Genomic DNA, 24,820 nt, shown 5'->3' with positions numbered 1-24,820 from the left:
ATTACTAATGAAGCCTCTGTAACAACACCCCCCCCAGCTGAAGCCTTTGTTAAACCTTGAGATACAGATCAGCTCATTATACAGATGGCGTTTCAGTGGACTAGTCATGTGATGTGTTTTTCATTTTAGTCTTTGCCTTGTTTAGAGCAAGACATTTTAATAACATCATAATAGATATTATTTAAAATAATAGGCAAAAAAGTATACTCAGCACAAGTCCTGTTGAAGTAATGTTGAGAAAGGGGGCATGGCATTGGCCTGTGTATGGCGGACGCCATGCCTGTCAGTGCAAAGACGCATTGGAGTTGAGGGGAGCACATTGGCTTCTCTCTGCCTGCAGCAGAAGTGAGTAGCCAAGTCACAGCCTCATTTGGAATAAGCTTTAATGTACTTTGCTGTAGTGTATGAAAAATGGAATCAGCAACATGCATTCCCCAGCACCCGGAACTTCATTACAGAACCACAGTGTCACTTTCTTAAGCTTTCTGGTTCACTCAGGAGCACAATGATCATCCAGTTTAGTACCTCATGGAGAAAATTTAGCATTTATCAACAATAAAGTAGTTAGTAGACAAGGGAAAGGGTACCGTTAATATAATATATTGTTTAACACAATGCTTTTCAAAAGGTTAGAGTATAATATTAGGGTAAAAGCAACTAAAAGACCCAAGCACCTAGAGGACCTGAGCCATAACCTATCCCCCTATCCGCATCAGACAAGCTTGTTGGCTGAACATGAGCATTTTTGCTACATGGAAATAGCCTACTAGATCAGTTTATTCAGATCCGAGCAGACACTTCTATAGTAACATGCTACATGATGTTATTATGAAACACATTATATTAAATAGGGTACCCCGAGCTACAGTAGGGTTCAGGATTCTACAAAGTGTTTATAGGGCATTGGGTTGACTCACCGTGTCATGAGCTCTGGTATCCTTGCCTGATATGATTAAGAAATAGTTCCAAGCCAATAACAGCAACAATGCCAGGGGAATCATGTACAATTCAAAATTCCACACCACAAGTAGAAAGATCTGAAATAAAATAATACAGTTAACAATATTTTTCTGTTTTTTTTTTGCAAGATGTCTTGCTTACTTTTTCTTATAAGAATATAGGTACATCCTGAATGAAATGTAACTATAATTACGGTCATAAAGTAGCAATAGCATTTTAAAAACAAGACATTACCCATTTTCATCATTACTAAACACTGCAGATTATTAAAAGTGTATAAGATATTGCCCAACTGGGCTAGAATTTCATAATTACATACCAATGATGATGAATAACATGATCAGTAAATCAACAATTCATATAACCCCATATCACTGTTTATCATTAGTGATGGGCGAATCTGTCCTGTTTTGCTTTACCCAAAAATTTTGCAAAATGCTGTGTCACGCAACTTTTTTGTCGCGGCCACACCTATTTTAACGTGAACGCGCCCATTGTGACACTGCCGGGCCTATTTTTACACGCCCACAATTTTTTGGACGTGCACCAAATTTTTCTTCTGTGAATTGTGGAAGTTTTGCCAATGGGGAAATGCAGAATAAAGCATGATAAATACCTTTTATTTATTATTACTACTATAGAAAACAATCTTTTACCATTTTACAATTTCACAATCAACATTAGATATTAAGCAACCATTACCCATTATCTTTAAAAAAATGCCAATAATATTTCAATGTTTGCATTAAAGGATATGTTAACCTTAAAAAATGAATGTAATTTTTTTTTGTTCATAGGTATAGAGTTGTACCGACAGTTCTTCTGACAGTACAGTTGACAAGAACATTATCAGAAGGAAAACAAAGAACTATTCTTATGTTGCTCTGTACAGAAAACACATGAGAAAATAAATGCTTAGCAAACTAACTTTTCTAAAGCTTTACATATGGTCACAATGTTTCTCATTTTGCTTTCTCTGGATTTATGTTTGTAAAAGGTGAAATGTTTTGTTTTACAAAATATAAAACCCTGAATTTTTACTCTTACTGCACATTTTTTTAATATTATTTGGAATTTCTTTGACATTTTACTGTGTTCTAAATCCCATAATCTAAATTAATTTTTGGCAATTTTCCAGATGCTACAAACATTGAAAGCCATTATTAACAATATTTGTCCTTTGCACAGTGTTTCTGTTATCCCTATATCATAGCTCAATTTCTAGGGAACCCATTTTTAAATAAGCCGTCAATTTGTCCTTTGCCAGAAGTTTATTTTCTTAGCAAAGTTTAGATATTTTTCAAGCTAAGAAAAAAAGACAATTTCTCTCTATGATCTCTGTATCTGGTCTTTTTCCCTCAGACCCAAATGCTGTCTTTTCATGCCAGTGTCATTAGTAATGGGCAGTGCGGGCTCATCAAATTGTCACAGCCCACATTATAGAGGCTCAGGTGTTCTTTCCATCATATCAGTATATACAAAAAAAAAATGTAAATCAGCGGCAGGAGAGTGACATGTAGCCAGTGTGACTACTACTATGGTTTTCAATCAAGGTAATCACATGAATATACTGCCATATCAGACATTAAAATTGCCAGTTTGTTTACCATGCAGATTGATTATAATCTGTGAACCAATACTTTGGCTAGAGTAAAAAAAAATCCAAGAATTTAAGTAAAGAACAATTGTTGGGCATGTTTAATGTGAGCTTGCCACAGAAAGACAGCACCTATTAGGGCGATCAAGGCAAAAATCTACCATATGGACTTTCTCAAACCGTCAATCTCTCCTGTCCATTCATACATTATAAACAGGCAGACAGACTTTAGTAGATCTTTCAAATAATTTCTTTACTAGTAAAACTCAACGATACACACTCGAGCGTTGAAAAAAGCCTCTAATTTGGGAACAATTATGTCGTTGTGACTTATTCCATACTGATAGTTGTAAATGCATATTCTCGTAATTATTCTAATCATTTCCCTACTTATGTACTTGCAATATTACATTCTTTTACTATAGAAGATAAAAATTGTTCTCGTATCACCCTTGAGACAATTCTACTTTTACTTCACTGGTAGAATTATTGATAGCAAAGGAATGGTAATGTGCGAGGAATTACAATGAGTTCAACGTGCATTCAAGAACAGTTCAACCTATTTATATTACTGATTAACACTGAATCATTATTTAATACCAAAGACCTTCATCTCGCTGGTGTAGCAATGTCAGACGAACTGGTGGATGATGCAAATGTCAGGCTTAGTACAGCACGCCTGAAGGTCCTTTGGTTGCAAATCAGAAGTGATTAGTAAAAATTCTAATACTGCAGCTCACAGTAAACACACATAAGAAGAAATGAAGAAATTGCTTTTAGCAGAGCTGCATGGAATACTAATGACTGCAGTGATCACAGCATTTAAAAAGCCAGGCATCAGGCATTTTATTGCAAAATGAATCCTGCAAGGCTTCTGCACACTGAAATGAAAGGATATGAATGAAAATCAAAGTCCCTAAGGTACGAATGATGAAACAATAGTTGTAGGAATACACCAGCAAGCTGAGCTACAAAAGCCAAAGATTGGCAGGTGTATCAAAAAAAAAAAAAAAAATCAGTTTCTCACCAGTGAAAGTTGTAACTGGGGGGCTCCCAAATGTATTAAAGGTGCATGTGTGCATTAAACATGTGTTTAGCCATTCACTTGAGGAGGGGCTTGACAAGTTCTTAAATGCATCCTGGACATGAGTGTCTGTGTGCACCTGTGATAAATTCCAAATCATCTAATAATCACTAATTCTAAAAACCACACGTCCCAAGCTTTTTAAATAACATAACTAGGGCTGGAACTAGGGGTAGGCAGTAGTGCCTAGCGTGCACCACTGGGGGGAGCTAGGCAAATACCTCTTCTGTTTGCTACCCCTAGTTTAGGGTCTGCAATGTAATTTTCACAGTAAGGCGCAGGGGAGTCAGGGCTTCTAGTCACTCCCCCACCTGTCACTCTCTTTAATATCTTACTTCCTGCTTATCCCCCACACCCGCGTGAGACTGCGCACATGCATGCAAGTGTGTAGATGTGTGGAGTGGGTGACGCATCAGATAGGCAGTTTGTCTCAGGAGTGCTTCTCCCTTAGCCTGCCACTAAACATAACTATTACCTATATATTTTGTTTATATACACACCAAGGGGCAGATTTACTAATCCACGAATCCGAATCCCGAATGGGAAAATATCGGATTGGAAACGAACATTTTGTGACTTTTTCGTATTTTTTGCGATTTTTTTCGTCGCCGTCGCGACTTTTTCGCGAATTGTCGCAACTTTTTCATAGCCGTTACGACTTTCGTGAATTGTTGCGACTTTTTCGTAAACGGCGGGCAAACCTTTCCGACTTTGCATGATTTTGGAAGCCTCCCATAGGACTCAATGGCACTCTGCAGCTCCAACCTGGCCCAAGGAAAGTCACGATACTGAAGCTTGAATGAATCCGAAACTTTTGTACTTGGCGCGACAGTACTATTTTTTCGCGGCGGAGACGGAAAATCCGCGACAATTCGCGAAAAAGTTGTGACGGTGACGTAAAAGTCGCGACAATTCGCGAAATAGTCACGACGGCACCGAAAAAAATCGCAAAATACCGATCGTTACGAAAAAAACGCATTCGGACGTTTTCGCCCATTCGTGGATTAGTAAATCTGCCCCCAAATGTAACTAATGCTGTTTATTAGAAAAAAACAAGCTTTTGGTCACTTCCCCTTGACCACACCAACTCAAAGTCACAACGTAAAGTTCCACCCAACAAATAACAGAAACTAAAAATGTTGGGGAGCAATACTAATATTATGAGACTGCTGTGAACGCTGGAATATATGTAAATCCTCAGTAGAGTAAATTAAATATTAATATAAACACAGTATAGGTATGGGACCTGTTATCCAGAATGCTCAGGACCTGGGGTTTTCTGGGTAAGGGGTCTTTCCATAATTTGGATCACCATGTGTTTAGTCTACTAAAAAATCATTTGAACATTAAATAAACCCAATAGGATTGTTTTATCTTCAATAAGGGTTAATTATATCTTAGTTGGGATCATGTGCAATGCACTGTTTATTATTACAGACAAAAAGAAAATAATTTTTAAAAATTAGAATTATTTGCTTATAATGGAGTCTATGGGAGATGGCCTTTCCGTAATTTGGAACTTTCTACATAATGGGTTTCCGAATAACAGATCCCATACCTATAGTAATAAGTAGTAATAAGACAGATATGTTAGTCCATTGTTTTTTGGTATGGCAAACACTAGTGATAACCGAATTTGTTCTGAAAATTTGTGGAATTCATTGAAGTTAATGAACAATTTTTTCTGTCGACTTTGTTTTTTCGGTGGTGGCTTTTTCCTTACAAAATACAGTGTGTGTGGGGGGGGGGTCTATTGGCATTTTGTTGTAGCAAAATTTAGCAGTGGTTTCTTGAAAATATTTGCAGATGATGAAATGCAGAATTTTGCCGTGAATCCATACTTGGCAAACAAGAACCAGTACATATAAATAGGACTATTATGTTAAAGTCTTCACAAGTATCCAGCAACTTGATATTAAACTGGGAACAGCTAAGGGTATCAAAGTATATTAAAGCAATTAATGCAGGAAAAACTCATACAACATTTCCAATGTTCCACATTCAGCCTCTGTGTGTTAAACAATAATAATATCTCATCTGAGCTTCAACAAGATCCTTCAAAACTATGAAGAAGAATATGTTTTGTAATTGGCCTCTTACCATCAAGTGATTGCCAACATCATGCAGTGTGACACTTCAGCAATTCAATGCAAAGATAAAGGAAATGCAAAAGCTGTTTAATGTATTACTCATTTTAGAAAGCCTCGGTATGTATGCTAGTTTAAGTGAGATAACTTGAATGAAAACAGATGAAATACAGATATCATGCTTACTTCAAGTGATACTTTCTGTTTTAATTTATACTTTTATGAAGGCAGAACACTTGCTTTTTCATTGAGTGCACAGACTCAATGTGGCAACCTGAGAAATGCAACATGGGCTGCTCACAAGGTTTGTAGGCCTGCCTTATAATTAATGGATGGACTTTTAGTCACAGCATGTTTATTACTATAAATGAGTAACTGGAATACATTTGTAAATGGTAACTGCATGGAAAAAGAAAGTTTTAAGAAGTATTGACTAACATTATATCATTATGTTGTTCAAGGGTCATTTTGTTAGCCTATTCATTCCAGCCATTTGTAGAAGTGCCAACGATACATACTCTGTGTTAGATAACTGAGTGTTTATTAAAACTGAAATGTTTATTAAAAACTATATACAGGTATGGGACCCCTTATCCAGAATGCCTGGGACCTGGGGTTTTCCGGATAAGGGGTCTTTCAGTAATTCGGATCTCCTACCTTAAGTTTGCTTAAAAAAAAGCTATTTAAATAGTAATTAAACCCACTAGGATTGTTTTGGCTCCAATAAGGATTAATTATATCTTAGTTGGGATCAAGTACAAAGCACTCATTTATTATTACAGAGAAAAAAGAAACCCTTTTTAAAAATGTGAATTATTTGATTAAAATGGAGTCTATGGGAGATGGTCTTTCCGTAATTCGGAACTTTCTGTATAATGGGTTTCCGGATATGGGGTCTGATACCTGTACTGTATATTTACATATTTTTGACCATTTTTCTTTGTGGTAAGTGCTTCCAGTTTTTACTCGTTTAGAATATCTGAACAGCTGAGAATTGATGTGGACACCTCCCCATATGTAATAAAAGGCACAGTTTGCCCAAGAGCAATAATTACCAGTAAATGCTACTGGCTGATTGGTTGCTATAGGTGATAGGAAGTATAAAAAAAATGTTGCTCCTGATATTACATAACCCCATATATATTACAGGTATGGGATCCCTTATCCGGAAACCCATTATCCAGAAAGCTCCGAATTACGGAAAGCCTGTCTCCCATAGACTCCATTTTAATCAAATAATTCAGATTTTTAAAACTGATTTCCTTTTTCTCTGTAGAAATAAAACAGTACCTTGATCCCAACTAAGATATAAATAATCCTTATTGGATGCAAAACAATCCTAATGGGTTTAATTAATGTTTTATTGATTTTTTAGTAAACTTAAGGTATGGAGATCCAAATTACAGAAAGACCCCTTATCCGGAATACCCTTGGTCCTGAGCATTCTGGATAATAGGTCCTATACCTGTATACGATAGTGGATAGGCTGGCTTGCTGTAAACTGATATTAGCATTGCCCACTCTCACTTCCCATAATATTCATGTCATTGCTTAAATTGCTTAATAGGCAAACGTCATCAAAGTACGAGTTTGAATCTCGAAATGGGTAAAATTCGGATTAGTCACGATAATATCGTATTGGCGATCTGAAAGTCACAAAATGTTCGTATCCGAACGATCATAAACGACGGGAAAACCTTTCTGACTTTGAACCTTCTGTGCATGATTTTGGAAGCCTCCCATAGGAATCAATGGCACTCTGCAGCTCCAACCTGGCCCAAGGAAAGCCTCCCATAGGGCTCAATGGCACTCTGCAGCTCCAACCTGGCCCAAGGAAAGTCTCCCATAGGGCTCAATGGCACTCTGCAGCTCCAACCTGGCCCAAGGAAAGTCTCCCATAGGGCTCAATGGCACTCTGCAGCTCCAACCTGGCCCAAGGAAAGTCTCCCATAGGGCTCAATGGCACTCTGCAGCTCCAACCCGGCCCAAGGAAAGTCTTCCATAGGGCTCAATGGCACTCTGCAGCTCCAACCTGGCCCAAGGAAAGTCTCCCATAGGGCTCAATGGCACTCTGCAGCTCCAACCCGGCCCAAGGAAAGTCTCCCATAGGGCTCAATGGCACTCTGCAGCTCCAACCCGGCCCAAGGAAAGTCTCCCATAGGGCTCAATGGAACTCTGCAGCTCCAACCTGGCCCAAGGAAAGTCACGAAGCTTGAATGAATCTGAAACTTTCGTACTTGGCACGACAATACGATTTTGTATGTATGAAAACGTTGCGCAAATTAAAGACAAAAGGAGCAAAAAATACGCATAATACGAAAACGTAAAAAAAATATGATTTTTTTGTATTCGGAAGTGTACGTACTTTGATAAATGAGTCCCTTAGTTGACATCATAATATTTATGGCCATAACCAAACAGAGCAGAAATAACAGAGAAGGCATTGAAAATAGTCATGGGTGATATTACCATTAGGCTTGGATGGGCAAAATTTTTTTCACAATTTATCATTGACGTCAATGCATTTTGCATGAAAAAAAACACAGTGGAAAAGTGTATCCAATGTAACCAGAAAATGCTTCAAAAAACACCCAAAGAAAAGAAATACAAAAATTGCACACTGACATCAATGCATTTCAAAAATGTTTTCTGTTTTGTGAATTTTTCTATGGTTTTGAACATTTTTCAGTGAAGGAAGTCAGGAGATTCTCTCATCACTAACTGAAAACACCAAACATAACTTGAGGGCCCGTACTCACGAGGGTTTCTTCCTGTGCTTCTCTGCCATGGCATTCTCCCGCAGTATGTTGCTTTCCACCAGCATTCGGAGCTTACAGTACATGTGCCTGTGTTAGTACAGCCTCATTAGAAAGAATGGGATGCTTTTCTACCTTTGTGGGACACAAAAGCTAAAGCCACTGCAGGGAAGTGCAGGAAGAAATACTCATCTGTACAAGCCCTTACATTTGCTCACATCCTGTACAAAATCATACCAAGCATATGCATTTCGCTATAACCATTTCCTAAAACTCTATAGGGCATGCCAAGACTATAAATGTCTTACCTAAAATGTATATAATGTCTCAGCGATGATTTAAAGCAAAAATACATTCATGTCTGTTAATTATAAATAGTATTTATTGTCATTCATTTTCCAGACTACCTTGGACACCTTTGTTGCCATTGCTTGCCTGATTTGAGGTATTATATCATCTGTAAAATTAAATGATAAAAGCACACCTAGCAGGCACAGATACATGGTCCTGTTCTAATTAAATCTATAGAGATAGCTGCCATGTCCAGAAATAGGGCAGACCCCTCTAATGTAACAGAACAACATAACAGAAAAGACATTTTAAGTGTGCCAAATATTTTATGCATACTGAGCAAATGGAGGAGAAATCCTGCTTATCAATAGAGTATATTTTCAATTTTTTTAATGACAAGGTGAGATCTTTGGCTGGGATAAAAGAAGCGAGAAGAATCCTATCCTTGTGGGGTTTTTTCTGCAGTATTATCCGAGAAAGAACAATGAACTTCTTGCATTTCAGGTAGCGTTAGGACTTATCAATTGAAATCTACAGTTGAGAGTTGTGATAATGCATGCATTAAATGATCATTCAGAATGACATGTGAGAGTATCCCTTGTGTAACACACTTCAAAAAAATAATTTAAGTTGGAATACTGAACATCCTCCTCTTACTGCACACTACAGTGTCTATAAAAGGGAATATCATCCAAATGATTAACACCTTGCAGCTCAAGAAACAAAGGCTGCCCTTTTATACAGGCAGCTGTGGATCATTAGCTCCAGTGATGGGACCTATGTGATGTGAATTTTTCTTTCTAATTAAGAGATGAGATTCTCTCTATAACTATCTCTTCAGTCAAAACGGAGAGGTGGAATTTCCATTTTACACAGAAAGGCTCTTTGCTCTTGAACAATAAGTTATCCAGGTTGCTTTTTATCTCTGTCTTTTTCACTTCCACAACCCGACATCCTTTAATTTCACAATTTAATTTCATCTATAACAAGTAATGGATTTTTACTCAGAGGGTTACAGCATTTATGGAGCTGTCATTGAGTATCTCTATAACACTGGTGCCATTTTTCTGGCTGTTAAATATGTAGAAGATGTAACTAATCCATTTCTAGTGTATCATAAAAATGGAGCTATGTCTAGGTTCATTTGCATTTTAAATAACTAGCAGTTTTTGTTCTGTTTTTTTTGTAACCTTTTAGCAAATTTACTAGTATTGCATGACATTCTGTTTCATAAAAAGTACCTGTTCTGACTGCTCCTGTCTTACATTGAGTTTGTTTGCTTTGCCTGTTTCCCTGCCATAAAATATCAAGATCTTCCTTGTGCTGTTGCATAGGTGTAGTACAGATGGGCTATTGAGCCTTGGTTAGATGTGAGCGCAAACTTTAGGGCTCAACCTGTAGGACTCAATCTGTGTCCAGTTGTATCACATAAATAATGCTTTGGCCACCTCTGTATGTGTGTATGGCCACCTCTGTGTGTGTGTGTGTATGGCCACCTCTGTGTGTGTGTATGGCCACCTCTGTGTGTGTGTGTGTATGGCCACCTCTGTGTGTGTGTGTGTATGGCCACCTCTGTATGTGTGTATGGCCACCTCTGTGTGTGTGTGTGTATGGCCACCTCTGTGTGTGTGTATTGCCTGCAGAGTAACACCAATTGCCCCATGCCAAAGGGCATGGGGCAATTGGTGTTACTCTGCAGGCAATACACACACACACACACACACACAGAGGTGGCCAGTAAGAGGGATAACATTCTGGGTGTCCTTTTCTCCACCAAAGCAGTATTTACGTGATACAACTGGACACCCGTAATCAAGCCCAGACACCAACCTGTGGGTTCTGGTAAATACCAGAGGGGCTGCTATAAGATGTCACAGGCAGTCACTATTTATTGGGCTGTTTGGCCTCTGTGTACTTGAAATGCCAGGGCCTATTTTGAATTCCAGTCCTGTATTCCTGTATTGCTTGTACTTAACACCTACTTAAAACATACATACAGGTTAACTTTTAGTATGCTATAGAATGACCTATTCCTAGCAACTTTTTAATTGGTCTTAATTTTGCATTTTGTATAGTTTTTAAAATAAAATACAGGTATATCCAAAATGCTCGGGACCAAGGATATTCCGGATAAGGGGTCTTTCCATAATTTGGATCTCCATACCTTAAGTCTACTAAAAAATAAATAGAACATTATTTAAACCCAATAGGATTGTTTTGCATCCAATAAGGATTATTTATATCTTAGTTGGGATCAATTACAAGGTACTGTTTTATTATTACAGAGAAAAAAAGGGAACCAGTTTTAAAATTCTAAATTATTTGAATAAAATAGAGTCTATGGGAGAACGGCTTTCCGTAATTCGGAGCTTTCTGGATAACGGGTTTCCAGATAAGGGATCCCATACCTGTATGACACAAAATGGTATCTGCTTGCTTTGCCTCAGTCCTGTGGTAACAGACAGGTGATATTACAGGATATATTCCAGCAGGTTCTTTGATGATTAGCTGCTTCCAAAAAATCTCCTGAACAATGATCATCTTGGCTTAATGAAATTATCTCTTTCTTGTATTGATCCTAAACAATGTTATTACTACATACATACAAACAAACTAACTAACAAACAAACAAACTAACAAACAAACAAACAAACAGCTAAGATGCTCATACATGCTCTTATCCTATCCTGAAATAACTACTAACTATCCTCCCTAACTCCCATTTTTCCCCCCTATAGTCTATATCAGTGCTGTCCAACTGGCGGCCCGTGGGTAAATGGTATCAGTACTGTGATTAACTGCCCCCCCCCCTGCATGGTTCTCACCTCAGATTCAGGCTGTAATCAGGCTGTATTGTTTAAATATGTAATCCCCTGTACTGTTCACACCTTTTAATCTCTGCATTGTTCACCCCCTGCAGTGTTCACACCTCAGGCTCAGGCTGTAATCATTCCCATTGTTCCCCTGTTCACACCTCAGGAGCAGTAGAAACCCACAAATAATCCCTGCACACTACAAAAAGAACATATACTGAGGTGGTACTGCAATTAAAAAGTTTTTTAATATATAGTTATTGTGCAGACTGTAGGAGCAGTGCCAGCATTGTGTCACTGTAGGCTGCCTGTGTGTGCCATACACACAGGCAGCATAGGGCAAGCAGAGTATGGCACACACAGGCAGGGTAGGGAAGGCATAGTATGGTACACACAGGCCAAGTTTGGCACAAACCAGCCAAGAATGGCACACACAGTGAAAGTATGGCACACGCAGGCAGGGTAGGGAAGGCAGAGTATGGCACACACAGGCAGGGTAGGGCAGGCAGAGTATGGCACACACAGGCCAAGTATGGCACAAACCAGCCAAGAATGGCACACACAGTGAAAGTATGGCACGCAGGCAGGGTAGGGCAGGCAGAGTATGGCACACACAGGCAGGGTAGGGAAGGCAGAGTATGGCACACACAAAGGCAGGGTAGGGCAGGCAGAGTATGGCACACAGGCAGGGTAGGGCAGGCAGAGTATGGCAGGTTTTTGCTGTACTACAACCATTAATATGGGTATGGTCATGTGATAACATGGATGTGGTTTCAAGTGGGTGCGGTTTCAAAAAGGGGAGTGGTCAAAACTGGCTTCCATTATCGTCCCTCCACCACATAGGTCGGAAAAATTCCGGCCCTCGGTACAACAGAAGTTGGACAGCACTGGTCTATATTAAATACTGCTGACAGCATTCTCCTCCTCTCATCAAGAAGAGTTCAGGCCCTTCCACTGCTAAAGTCCTTATCATGGCTTCCCATTAAACAAAGAATAAAGGTGGCCATACACGTAGCAATTCCAATCTTTCGTGGGACCAAGATCATTCCCACCCTCCACTGACGTTCAGGGCTGAATCATCAGATATGGAGGTAGAAACAACAGAAAATCTACCTCAACCTGGCGATTAAGCCCTGAACGTAGATTTTGCTTGGCCGCCTTCAATGGCGCCCAATCAGAATATTTTAACCTGCCTGATCGAAGAGTCGACCAATATCGGCAGCCTTCTGTGATATCGCTAATATTGGTGCGTGTATGGCCGGCTTTACTTACAAACTCCTTCACTTAATCTTCAAAACCCTTCATTCTCTGTGCATCACTACATCTCTTCTCTTGTGTCTCCATATGTTCCTGGCCAACTCCTCCCCTCCTCCAAGAGCAACCGCTTAGTTGCACCCCCACTACTACTGCCATTTCTCATCTTAGACCTTTCTGTCTTGCTGCTTCCTACATTTGGAATGCCATCCCTAAATTCCTCTATTCCATCCTGCTCATTCTCTTTAGAACTAAACTCAAAGACTCCGTCCTAGAGCACTCACACAGCACTGATCAGGGAACTGGCACTGGCATATTGCAGTGTCACCCACTGTAACCTGCAGCACTTATATTCTCCTATTTGTGTATGTAAGTTACCCTACCATTAGCAATTGTCCCAGGGCAGGGACCTCCATCCTCTTGTCTTTTGGTCACTTAGATCTGTGGAATCTTTAATGCAAATATACTTTTTAGTTATTTATTGGAATGATCCCTGTTTGTTTATTAAGTTATTGTCCTGCTGTACATGCTGTGTAAATAAGTAACACTATATAAATAAAAATATACATACATGTGTTCAGTGTTACTTTTTCAACATTTCATTTTTAACCAGTATTAGTGTTTTTACTTTAAGCATTGCAGACCATGCAGAAAGTTCCTAGTTCCTCTACTTTCTACATTATGGAAAACGATGAGCAAAAGAGCAGTGTAAGCAGCAATCCTGCAGCCTATCATGAAAAATGTCAAGGTCCATTTGGAGAACAGAGTCTCCTTTCTTCCCTATCACCTTTCCTATTATTTGCTCTCAGTGCCAGACATTAAACTGTAGCCCCATGCTGTGATTAAGAAGCACCAATCTCTGATCCAATTTGGAGTGACACTGATAGATTTCTATTTGAGCGTTTATGTAAATGCTTAATCATGAACAGGCAGCCGCTGGAAAACCTTATTATCTAGGCATGTAAATATTTGCACAATGTAAATTGAATAAATTCCTTAATGTGGGTGTAAGATAGAATTAAAATAAGATAATTGTATCTCCATAATATGTAGACTAATCACAATATGCAAGTGTTTCTAACTTAGACTTGTTTACCTAAAAAAAAAAACACTGAAACTAACATTTCTTTGAGCTCCCATATTTAATAATGATGAATGAATATTGCTCTCCGACAGTGGCCAGGAGCTAATATCACCATCTGAATAAACATGGGCAGTGTTTTCCCTGTGAAACCGAAAATTCAATTTAATTGCTTTTGTTTCACTGTTGCATTTTGTGGTAACAGGGATAAAAACGCTGTATTTCTCAAGGGTTTCTGCACTATTATACCTTTTAGCATCAGCTCAAAAACATAAAGATTTCATTTCACATTCCCATAAGGCATGAGAGACATGACCATTGAAAAATGTAGTGTTCCTCCCCGCCAACCCCTAAAATATGGACGATATCTTAAGCATTCACATTTGTCTAAGCTGGCAGAATGCCATGTTCTTTTGGAGGCAAAGAAGGCAGCCGTTATTCTACTTTGTGCAATTTTCACCCTTAACATTAAACAACAAAGACTCACTTGCTAGTTAAGGGAAGTGCAAGGGATGATAATGCTTACGTAGCTAAAATACAGGAACTTGACATCTTGCCTACAAGAGTGACCTTTCATATTGAAACTGGAGTGTAGAAAAAAAAGAAAGAAAGCTTCTCGGCATTGCTAAACTACTTATCCTGATAACTTGCAGTGTACAGTGTTTAGTTCCTATGATTGCATTAGCGGTGACCTTCCTTCAGCAAGTCAAGTTCCCCAGTTATTTTGATGTAAGATGCCTTAGATTATCTTCAATTGTCTGCGGCTTCAGCGTAATGCTCAAGATAACTCTACCTTGAAACAAAGGCATACATCAAATCGGCTTTATTCTTTTACCTAAATTGGGCGCTGGATAGAATAAAAACCTGACGAGTAAGGTAAATTTTGATTTAAATAGAGAAGAAGCACTGACCATAAATTGACATAATACAGCTGGGTTACATTTTAAGTTCTCGTAAGTGTGCTTAGTAGTAACAATATAGCTAGAGCATTATAAATGCTTGTTAGTTTGATTTCTTCCTTGATTAAACATGATTTGCTATTAATTGGAAAACACAGACTGCCTAAATCACCTGAAATGCAAACATTGTCGTACAAGTTGGTCTAGTCTTTTAGAGCACAAAGCTTAAGGTGGCCATACACTTTAAGAATGAGCATTTTAAAACAATAAGTTTTTAGCTGCTGGGGGTCAGTGTCTCCTATTTGAAAATTGAAAAAAGTCAGAAGAAGAAGGCAAATAATTCGAAAAACAAATTCCATAAGAATACTGTATTTAAGAAGTCAAAAAGCATGGACTAATTTTTAATGGTAAAGTGAAAAGGATAGATTCAAATGTGTCCTGCACTCATAATAAGTGCTAGAATAGCATTAGTGATTATGTCATTATGAATCTATCTAGCTGCTGGGGGTCAGTGTCCCCTATTTGAAAATTGAAAAAAGTCAGAAGAAGAGGGCAAATAATTCAAAAACTATACAAAATAAATAAATGAAGAACTGAACTGAAACTTACAACTTAGAACTGAAAAGTTGCTAAGAATAGGCCATACTATACTATAAGCCATACTAAACATACTAACATACTAAAAGTAAACCTGAAGGTGAACCACTCTCTTAATAAATACACCCCTTTGTGCAAAACTTTGAAATAATGTTTGCTTGGGTTCACTAAGCAATAGCCTTTGAACTAAGCATCTCCTCTGAGCCAATAAGTATCCTAGGTGTAAATAGGAAGAAAAGTGATACAAAGTATTATTATTAATACATGTGAGTACAATGAGATTTATTTATAGAGGTACTCCAGTATAATAAAATACTATGTAACATACAATATGAATGGGTTTAGTAGAACAATATGGTTATGGATAAAAATCTTAAGTCATAAAACATGACCAGAATGTCGTTATTTAATCATAAGGAAGCAGGTACATTTTGCACATCAGTAGGTCAACGTATAATCTACCAAATAATGCCTGCCGCTAAAATGTTTGCATGTCTTAGCAGGACTTTAAAGGTTTCTACTTGGCATAGAACAATGTGTTCCATTTGCCTCAAGAAATGGAAAACCTTTAGAAAAGCATATTATCAGTTATCTTTTTTTCAAAGTTAACTTGAAGGATTTAGCAGACAGGAAAGGTCTTTAGACTAAATTTGATTTTCTGTAGTAAGAACCAGACAAAATCAGAGCCTTCACTAATAGATTGTGCATGAAGTATTTGGGAAAGAAATTCCATAAGAAGGATGTATTTAAGAAGTCAAAAAGCATGCACTAATATAATTTAAGGCACAGATACTCCTTTGCACCCCATGGCCGGGCTCTGTTATGCCTTAAGGCAGCAACAACAGCACTATATTAATGGTAAAGTGAAAGGGATAGATTCAAATGTGTCCTGCACTCATAATAAGTGCTAGAATAGCATTAGTGATTATGTCAGGGCTCCAAGAGGTAAGCAATCTGGATCTTAAAGAGATTCTAAAACCTGTCATGATTTATATGGTGTATTTTTTTAATTTCTAAATTACACTGTTTACATAGCAAATAACTCACTCTACCATTTAAAGTTTTATTCTTAAACCTACAAATGTGTTTTTTAGCTGTAATATTGGTGCGTAGGTGCAATCTCAGTGCTTTGTGCCTGAGTCTGAGCTTTCAGAAGGAGCCAGCGCTTCACAATGGAACTGCATTTAGATAAACTATTGTTTCTCCTACTCAGTGTAACTGGAGGAGTCATGACTTGTCAGAGCCAGACTTGGATTTTTACTATTGAGTGCTATTCTGACATCTACCACTAGGTGGGAGCATTCTTAGCAATGCAGGTGTCAGGGGGCTGCTATCTTGCTCCCTTCCCATTGTTCTGCTGATGGGGGGGTGTGATATCACTCCAACTGGCAGCGCAGCAAGTAAGATGTGACTGAGCACAGGTCACATGGCTGTGGCACATTGGGAAATGAAGAATATGGCTAGCCCCATCTGAAATTTCAAAATTAGATATAAAAAAAAATCTGTTTGTGTTTTTGAAAAACAGATTTCAATGCAGAATTCAGCTGGAGAAGCTCTATTTCCTGTGACAGTATTCCTTTAACTAACTTTTACACAACTTTCATTATTGCTTATCTTACAAAGAATACAGATACTGGGCAAATATCTGACTGACCCAAAAAGTATGAACCTTTTGGAAATAGTACTAAGCAATGCCCAGTTTCTGGAGGCTATAATGATTCTGGCACTTAATACTCTCAGGTTATGCCGGTCATTATCCATCACTAATGTAGCTTTAATGCCCTCACTAAAAAGTGTGACCTTCTCCATACAGCCTTTTAATTATCTGAAGCTTACAGTCATTTTATATGGTTAGCATCAAGTTGCCCTTTGTTTGATCTAAAACCAGAAATGCAGTAAACAACAACATTCTCTTTTTGTTTTATCTTACTTCATAAAAATGCTAATGAAAGTACAGGAAATTATTAATAAGCCCCAAAAAGTTAACAGCGCCTTTTGTCTTAATCTGTGTCAATTTCTGCTTCTTTCCCAAGGCAGCACACAGCAAAATAAAGAAGAAATCAAGGCATGTCCTTTATACAGGGAGGGCGCACTATGACAGAGCTGTCAGGAAGAAGAAAGCTTGTCTGCCACAGAGTCATGAGCTTGCTTCCCTTTTAATTTTTTTTAGGGATTTTTTTTTGGCTTACACCTTATAACTTCCCTTGACATTTCAAATTACTCTATGGAAGCCAAAGATAAAAGTGTTATCAGTTTGCTTTGTGAATACTGACATTTAAAGAAATTTAAATCTTGGATCCTCTGATCACAATCATTAGAGAAGCAACAGCTGAATTGCTGATGTAACATCATGCCATGTTTGCTTTTTCCCCCTCTGAGCAAAGAAAGTGCTCTTTAGTCTATTAAAGACTTCCCTCGACCGAAATATTAGCTCTGTGCATATAAAACATTACTTGTACACCCTTGTATTTCAGCCTCACAGCTTTGGTTTCCATATAGATTTTATATTCAATTGTCAAGCTCAGTCGAATGGCTATTGGTTGAATGGAAGTTAAATAGTGACAACCCCCCCAAGAAGATCATATATGACAATGTAGAGTATAACCAACCCTTTAACATACACTAGAGACTGGATCAAAGAACTGCTTAAGAATAAAATAGACTGACTGGGTTCAATGAAGCTCATCCCATTTTAGTACTACATTTCCACATGAGTATACAATTGTTCTTGAATGACATGCTTCTTTGTCTTTGTAACAGGGCATTCCACACTTTAATTATATTCAAAGTGGAAACGTTGCTCAGATAATGTCAATACTCAATTTGTTTGCATTTTGCCTTTTCTTAAGCTGCTGTACACTGTTATCCAAGTTAATTAAAGGTCAATAAGCTGGTCAAAGAAAGTGGGAAATGTATATACAGTATAGAGTATAATCACAAAACAAGGCGCATTACTGAACACTGTGCTACAAATAATGTTGGGTACTATGGGGTTTCTCTGCAAAAGTATGTGATATATTCCAAAAGATTATATTCGATAATTAGGTCCCTATGTGTGCATACTGCACTGTGGGAAACTAGCCATGTATCTGCCCCTACTGGAGAATATGTGTGTATTCTATTAGTAATAAGGTAAGGTTTGAGTGTCATTGTGGAAAAAAGCATGGCAACTGCGCTTGAAATTGCACTTTGTTGTGGATGTTCATTTGCTAATTAAAGTTTATTTATAATTAGTGTGCAAGAACCAAAGTTTTGGCCCCAATTGTAACAAAGGGTTACAAGTGGACTCAAAGTACTTAGGCTAGTGCCACATGGGGCATTGCTTCAGCCCAGGCGCAGGCACACACAGTGTATTTCAGCTGCTTGAGTATGCAGTTTTAGGCTGAAATACTCTGCGTCTACCTGCACCCGGACCGAAGCAATGATTCCAGGTGCAGGCACAACTATCAGGTTTTCAAAGCGTCAGGCCAGAGTCTCAGCCCGCACTTATCCGCAGGATGAGAATCTGTCCAGTGCAGCACTAGCCTTATTTTTTTTTTACTACAAGACCAAGCAAAATGGGCAAATTAATTCTGTATAAACATTATTTTCAGAATGTCTTAATCTAAGTCTGAAGTAAAACAGCACAAAGCAACAACTTATATCATCACAAGGATCCAGGCCTGCTCGGAGAGCTTCGTTAGGCTACATATCCATTTAAATAGGTCAGGTGTAAGACAAAGCACAATATCTTCACAGCCTGGCCAATCAGAGACTTTTTTAGTGCTGGTCTCTTCACAAATATGAATTTACAATTGTGCTGCTGGACATCCATGGCTCCCATGTTCAGCTTTAATACAGCCAATTTATGAGTTTGTGCTAATTCAGGATTACTAGTCAACTTGTTAAAGAGCAGACTTCTTTAACTGTCATAACATAGCATTGTCACATTAAGAATTTCCCTTCCTAATTCAATTCAGTAATGTAGGCTATCTCCCGGTGGTCTCTCAAATTCTACATTCATTCTCTTAAACAATGGCAGTAACAAACATATCACAATATTACCATGTCATACTACCACACTTTGCTGTTCTCTGAGACATCAGCTTCGGCAGCTACACGAGTCAGATCATTGCTCACAGCAGGCTATGTGCAAATCCCTCTGCTTCTTTCTCCTCAGGCAAACTTTCTTAAAATATAATGTACTGAGAAATCTGTCTTAAAATTTGTCTTTATTTAACCCATTTGGTGCCTAAAAAAATGTAATGGATTTGTCACTGCAAGGAAATGTCAAAGGTAACAGATTGCAAACTTTACATACCTTTGGTTTCATAATGAATCCTATTTGTATGATTTTCGGGGAAATTGCGGCGCTGCGTATGCCATCCCACCGACGATTTACATTTTCGCTGGTGGGATGGCATTTCGGGGAGATTAGTCGCCAGAGATTTGTTGCGGGCCACTAATCTCCCCGTGTGCCACAGCCCTAAAACATAGCTTTAAGAATGAATTAGCTTCATTCTCCCTATGTTATGTCAGGTGGCAATGTAGTAAACCATGCTGCTGATCTGATGCATTAGTCAATACATTTCTCAGCAGCAGCAGACACTTTGGTCCTCTGAGCTATACTGAATTTTCTAACAGAGCAGTTATTACAATTGATAGAATAATTGCTAGCATCTAGTTTATAGAGCTTAAATAAGAGTAAAGGAAAATGAAACAAATTAATTTTTAAAACCAAAATTGGAATCGAGGGTCAGTGATTTATCAAGTGTATTATATACAATGAACATACGAACTGAAGTCTCACATTTCTTCACTTTCCAGTGGTTACTGCACCAACAATTACCTATATGGTGATCTAACACTTCACTCAATGACAAATTACAGTAAAACATCTTACGGACCTATTGTTGTACTGGAACTTCTCTGTGTTATCCTTTTGAAATCCGAAATAAAGTCGCCTGCAGAAAACTGGACAATGGTTAGCATTTATCTTTTTGATGCAGGTAGTGTACCATTTCAATGCACATCCTGCTGATGTTAACTAACACTTTGCCATTTTGTTCAACTTCTCTTAAATCATCTAATCCTAGGACTTCCGATGACCCAACTTTCAGATGGTTCACAGTACAGAACAATTAATCATAGTCTTTCTGCCCCAGGGGTTTCTCTTTACCTTGTACAACAGCCACCCTGGCCATCATTTCTCCCTCAGAACAGCATTGTGCTTTGATTCCTTTATCACCACAACATTAATCAGTTGGTCAGTTCAAGCAGTAGAGCTTAAATATTTCTTATGTTAAAATTCTTCCTCCTTATATTCCTTATATAGAAATATATATCTATACCCTAATTAACAGTATATACTGTATAATTCCCTTAGCTGTTTTAGTTACTCCTTACTATTTTACCAAATATACTACAAGCTGTTAAAATAGATTCTAAGAAATAAACTGGACTGAACTTGTCTTTCCTGTGCTACCTATTCCCCATATCAGCCCTGCCTGTAACAAAAATAAAGAGCAAAGCCTGTCCTGCTTGTATGTAGTACGAGTCTTGAATGTTTTGTTTGCCTGCTTTCTCTTACGTCATCACTAAACCTACTTTGATGGGCACTAAACCTAACAGCACAATTAGGCCCACCCTAAGGCCATCAGTGCTTACACAAACTAAAGCATTTGGTTTTACTGAGGCAACTGTTGCCCATAGGCAGAGCTGGCCCAAATTTATGGGTGCCTTAATCGTGCCCCCCGATCAGGAGGAGGGGTGGCTCAAAGAGGGAGGGTAGGGGTGATGAGCTGGAGCTGTGATTCACGATGGTCGCACATTGCCACACTAGAGGTAGTCAGGAGGTAGATCAACTGAACTAGGGGTAGACTGGTAGTTGAGGCATGTGCCTAGCACCCCCACCTATGTTGCACCCTAGGCATATATCTCTTCTTCATACCCCTAGTTCCAGCCCTGCCCAGAGGTCATTGCAAAATGACAAAATGGTCAACCTCTAAAGGTGTATTGTCAAATAAATCCCATAGCATACTGCATCATAATGTGAATGCAATTTCTCAAAGTTCTCAAAAATATGACAGTCCAGGGTACCAAGATAATAAATGCGGGAAATCATTAAGGAATTTATTTAGTCTACATGCTCAGCCTTGTGTTGTTTGTGTTGTAACTAGCACTTAATGATACTGTATTCCATGATTAAGTACTAGTTACAGAATGAAACACGTAAGGCTGAATTTATGCCAGTGTTTCAATAACAAAACTTTTTGATTTCCCAAACCTGGACTGAAGTGCTTGCCAAGTTGCCATCTATCCTGATACAGTCCAGGGTACCCCCATTTAAATGCAAGGCCAAGTCTATCGTGCCATTCAAAGTGCATAAGTACACATTACTGTTCAGGCTACATTCTTTGGATTCTTTGAATTTTCAATTTCTCTGCAAAAAAAGGTAATTTTTACAGCACCTCTCATCCATAGTGATTTTACAGACTGGCAGAAAGGTAGACTTGACAGCTGGTTAGATTTAAAAGCAGGAACTGTAATTGAATCGTCTGGGTGTCTCAAATAGGAGTATGGTAGATTCCACATATTGCACTTGAGGGGTCAGGAAAAAGAAAGTGGACATACTGTAGTTCAGCACATACAGCACATACTGTAGTTCAGAGGAACATAAGCTAGGTATACATTGAGGTTTGTTGATACTGCTGTTTGGCAGAAGAGATTAAAATAAGGCACTGTATCCCTTTAACTTCAGTATTGACAACAAAGTTGTTGCAGTGACCCAAGTTTTAATAGGCTAAGTAAAGTGCAGTGGACAGGTCAGAGGTTTGAGGTAGGTGTCAAATAGTTGCAATGCCTGGTGGCCAGTAGTGTCAAAATCCTTACAAACACACGCAAATACGCACACAATAACAAAAAGAATGCAGGATAAGCAGATCCCAAGTATGGGAGATAGGACTGCTTATCTGAACAGGAAGCAGCAGTCTTATATTGACTCTTGATTGGTGGATTGTTTGTAGCTGGTCTTTACAAGGATGTAATTAGATGCATAGATCTGTATGAAATGTCAGCAAGTAAAGGCACGTATCCATTAGCAGTAGGTCCTAAATTCTAATTAGGATGTGCTGTGGCAATGACTTCTGCAGAGTGGTGTGCAGTATTTACTTTTCTATTGAGGGTCACTGACATTTCTCCTGGTTTCCCCTTTATATATGTATAATGGAAACTGAGATGAATGCACTGTGTAATAGTTTTTCTGCTGGAACGCTTTCCCAAATTCTTTAAAGCAGTAACTGACTGCCAATTGACTATCCTTAGATCTTATTGTTCTGTTTCTTTCTCACTGAACATTATTTAACTCATATTAGACTAATATTACAGCATATGTATGAAAAACATGGATGAGGGGATGTGGTATAGCTATGAAGGGGGGTGCTCTGATTTCACGCCAAATAACTTAATATGTATTGATTAAACAGGTAATAAATGTACACACTATACCTAAGAAGATGAGATAACTCAACCATTTCAGTGAATCCACACCCACAAAGTCCAGAAGTTGTGACAATACCGAATACCCAATAGGTGAATAGATGAAGAATAGATGAAGCTCTAGTCTTTAAAATCTACAGTGCACTCTATAATATTTGGCAAAAAGACACATTTTTCTTTGATTTACCCCTCTGTTCCTCAGTTTAAAAATTGAAATTAAACAATTCAGATGTGAAATAAGAAGTATGGATAAAAAGTGTTGTCATTTCTAAATGATGGAACTGAAATATATGCAAATAACTTCAAATTAAACTGAATTGTTGATTTAAATTTTACAGCAGAGGGGTAAATCAAAGAGAAATGTGTCTTTGTCCCAAACACTATGGAGGGCACTGTATTTTTGCAATATAGATAGTGCTGTAAAGATAAATGAGAAGCAATGGTTCTACCCTACCTTGTTGCCATTATGTTCATGATTATGCTATCCTGTTCCCCATACTAATATTTACCAGAGTTACATGCTCTCTGAGAACTGTGCTGGTGATCAAAGCAATGCCATTACCTGACTGGTCATACATTATTACAAAATAATAATTAAATCTGGGACAATGAAGTGATTGAGAGATGATGTCATCAGATAGTTAGCTAGCCTTTCCTATAATCCTATCAAGGACATATAACAAATGCTCTTTTAGTGTGAATAAGCATATTATATTCATGTGAGGGGGACAGACCTAGCTCACGAGTAAAGGAAAAACCCACACAGGTGTGCTCTGGCAGATTTCCCACTGTTTTTATTGGCATTTCTCATTCCCCAATTGCTGCAATCTAAGATGGCTCTTTCTTTTCCGTTCGGGTCTCTTTTTTTTCCCTTCATCCACCTTTCACTCTGAGTCATGGCAAAACAGGTGTAGCTTTGTCTTTTTGGTTTATGACACTTGGCTGAATAAGGCTCACCTTTCATGGCTTAGGGAACATTACACTTAATTCAAAATAGATTCCCAAACCTGTTCAGCCACACTTCATAACTGAAATGTTCAGGCTCTGATGCACTGAAAGCACACTGATGCCATGGGAATGTTTCGAGGCTGAATAAGCTGGAAAAAGCAATCCAGGAAAGCATAATGCGCTTAGCAAAAGATGGGTTTCTAAAGAAACAAATATCACTAAGGTATACACCACAGTTAGACTAATTTTAGGGTAAGCACTTCCAGAGGCCACACATGAATTCTAGTGAAACGGTATCTGCCCCATTGTAGCAGATAAGGGTCTGGACATACCACCCATTCAATGAGTCAAAAAAGAATATAATCAAAGAACAATGGTCAATTGTATTATAAGGACAGATATTGTGTATAGTAAAGGAAACAAAATCACTTCCAAGATGTCAGCACAGTTGCTGCTCTTGTCTGTAGCTCATGTCTGAAATCTTACCCTTTAAGGAATAAATGTTAAATAGGTTTTTTTATGCAACCAATTTGCAGTCTATTAAAATAGACTCCATACAAATATTAAGTTTTCCAAAGTAAACTCAACCAAAGTAATCTCAACCGAAAAAAGAAGTAGTGGGGTATCACCCAATTTTCAACCACAGTACTGGAACTTTTGAATCCAGTGGTTGAAAATTGTGCTTGGGTAATACCCCACTACTTCTTTTATATAATTAAATGGCAGCACAATGTCAACAGTAGGGAGCTCTCTGTATCCTCTTGTTCATATTGTTATGGGAAAGGGAAGTACTTTTTTAAAGATATTTAAAAATATATAATATGCTGTCTTATGTGTAAGATTTTCTCATGCAATGTTTGATAGTGGCCTTATAACTACCAGGGGAACAGCCTTTGGAAGACTGTTTGGACCATGATCATCGTATTTAATGTGAATAGATTTTTTTCAACCATACCTTAGCAAAATGTACAAAGCAG

At 38.2% G+C, this 24,820-nt stretch overlaps 1 protein-coding gene across 7 annotated transcripts in view; it reads right to left on the bottom strand.

Moving 5' to 3' along the window:
* Nucleotides 1–24,820, bottom strand: part of mctp1 (multiple C2 domains, transmembrane 1) — a 337,656-nt gene that overhangs the window by 67,578 nt on the left and 245,258 nt on the right. For all 7 annotated transcript variants that reach the window (XM_031899650.1, XM_031899658.1, XM_031899659.1 and 4 more), the window contains one exon: nt 918–1,037. In XM_031899650.1, the coding sequence (XP_031755510.1) occupies nt 918–1,037 (120 nt within the window). The remainder of the gene's footprint in view (nt 1–917; nt 1,038–24,820) is intronic.

The sequence above is a fragment of the Xenopus tropicalis genome, chromosome 1 (genome assembly GCF_000004195.4).
Source record: "Xenopus tropicalis strain Nigerian chromosome 1, UCB_Xtro_10.0, whole genome shotgun sequence".
NCBI classification, from domain to species: domain Eukaryota; kingdom Metazoa; phylum Chordata; class Amphibia; order Anura; family Pipidae; genus Xenopus; species Xenopus tropicalis.
The sequence above is the reverse complement of the archived record's forward strand: the minus strand, read 5'-3'. Positions and strand labels throughout refer to the sequence as shown.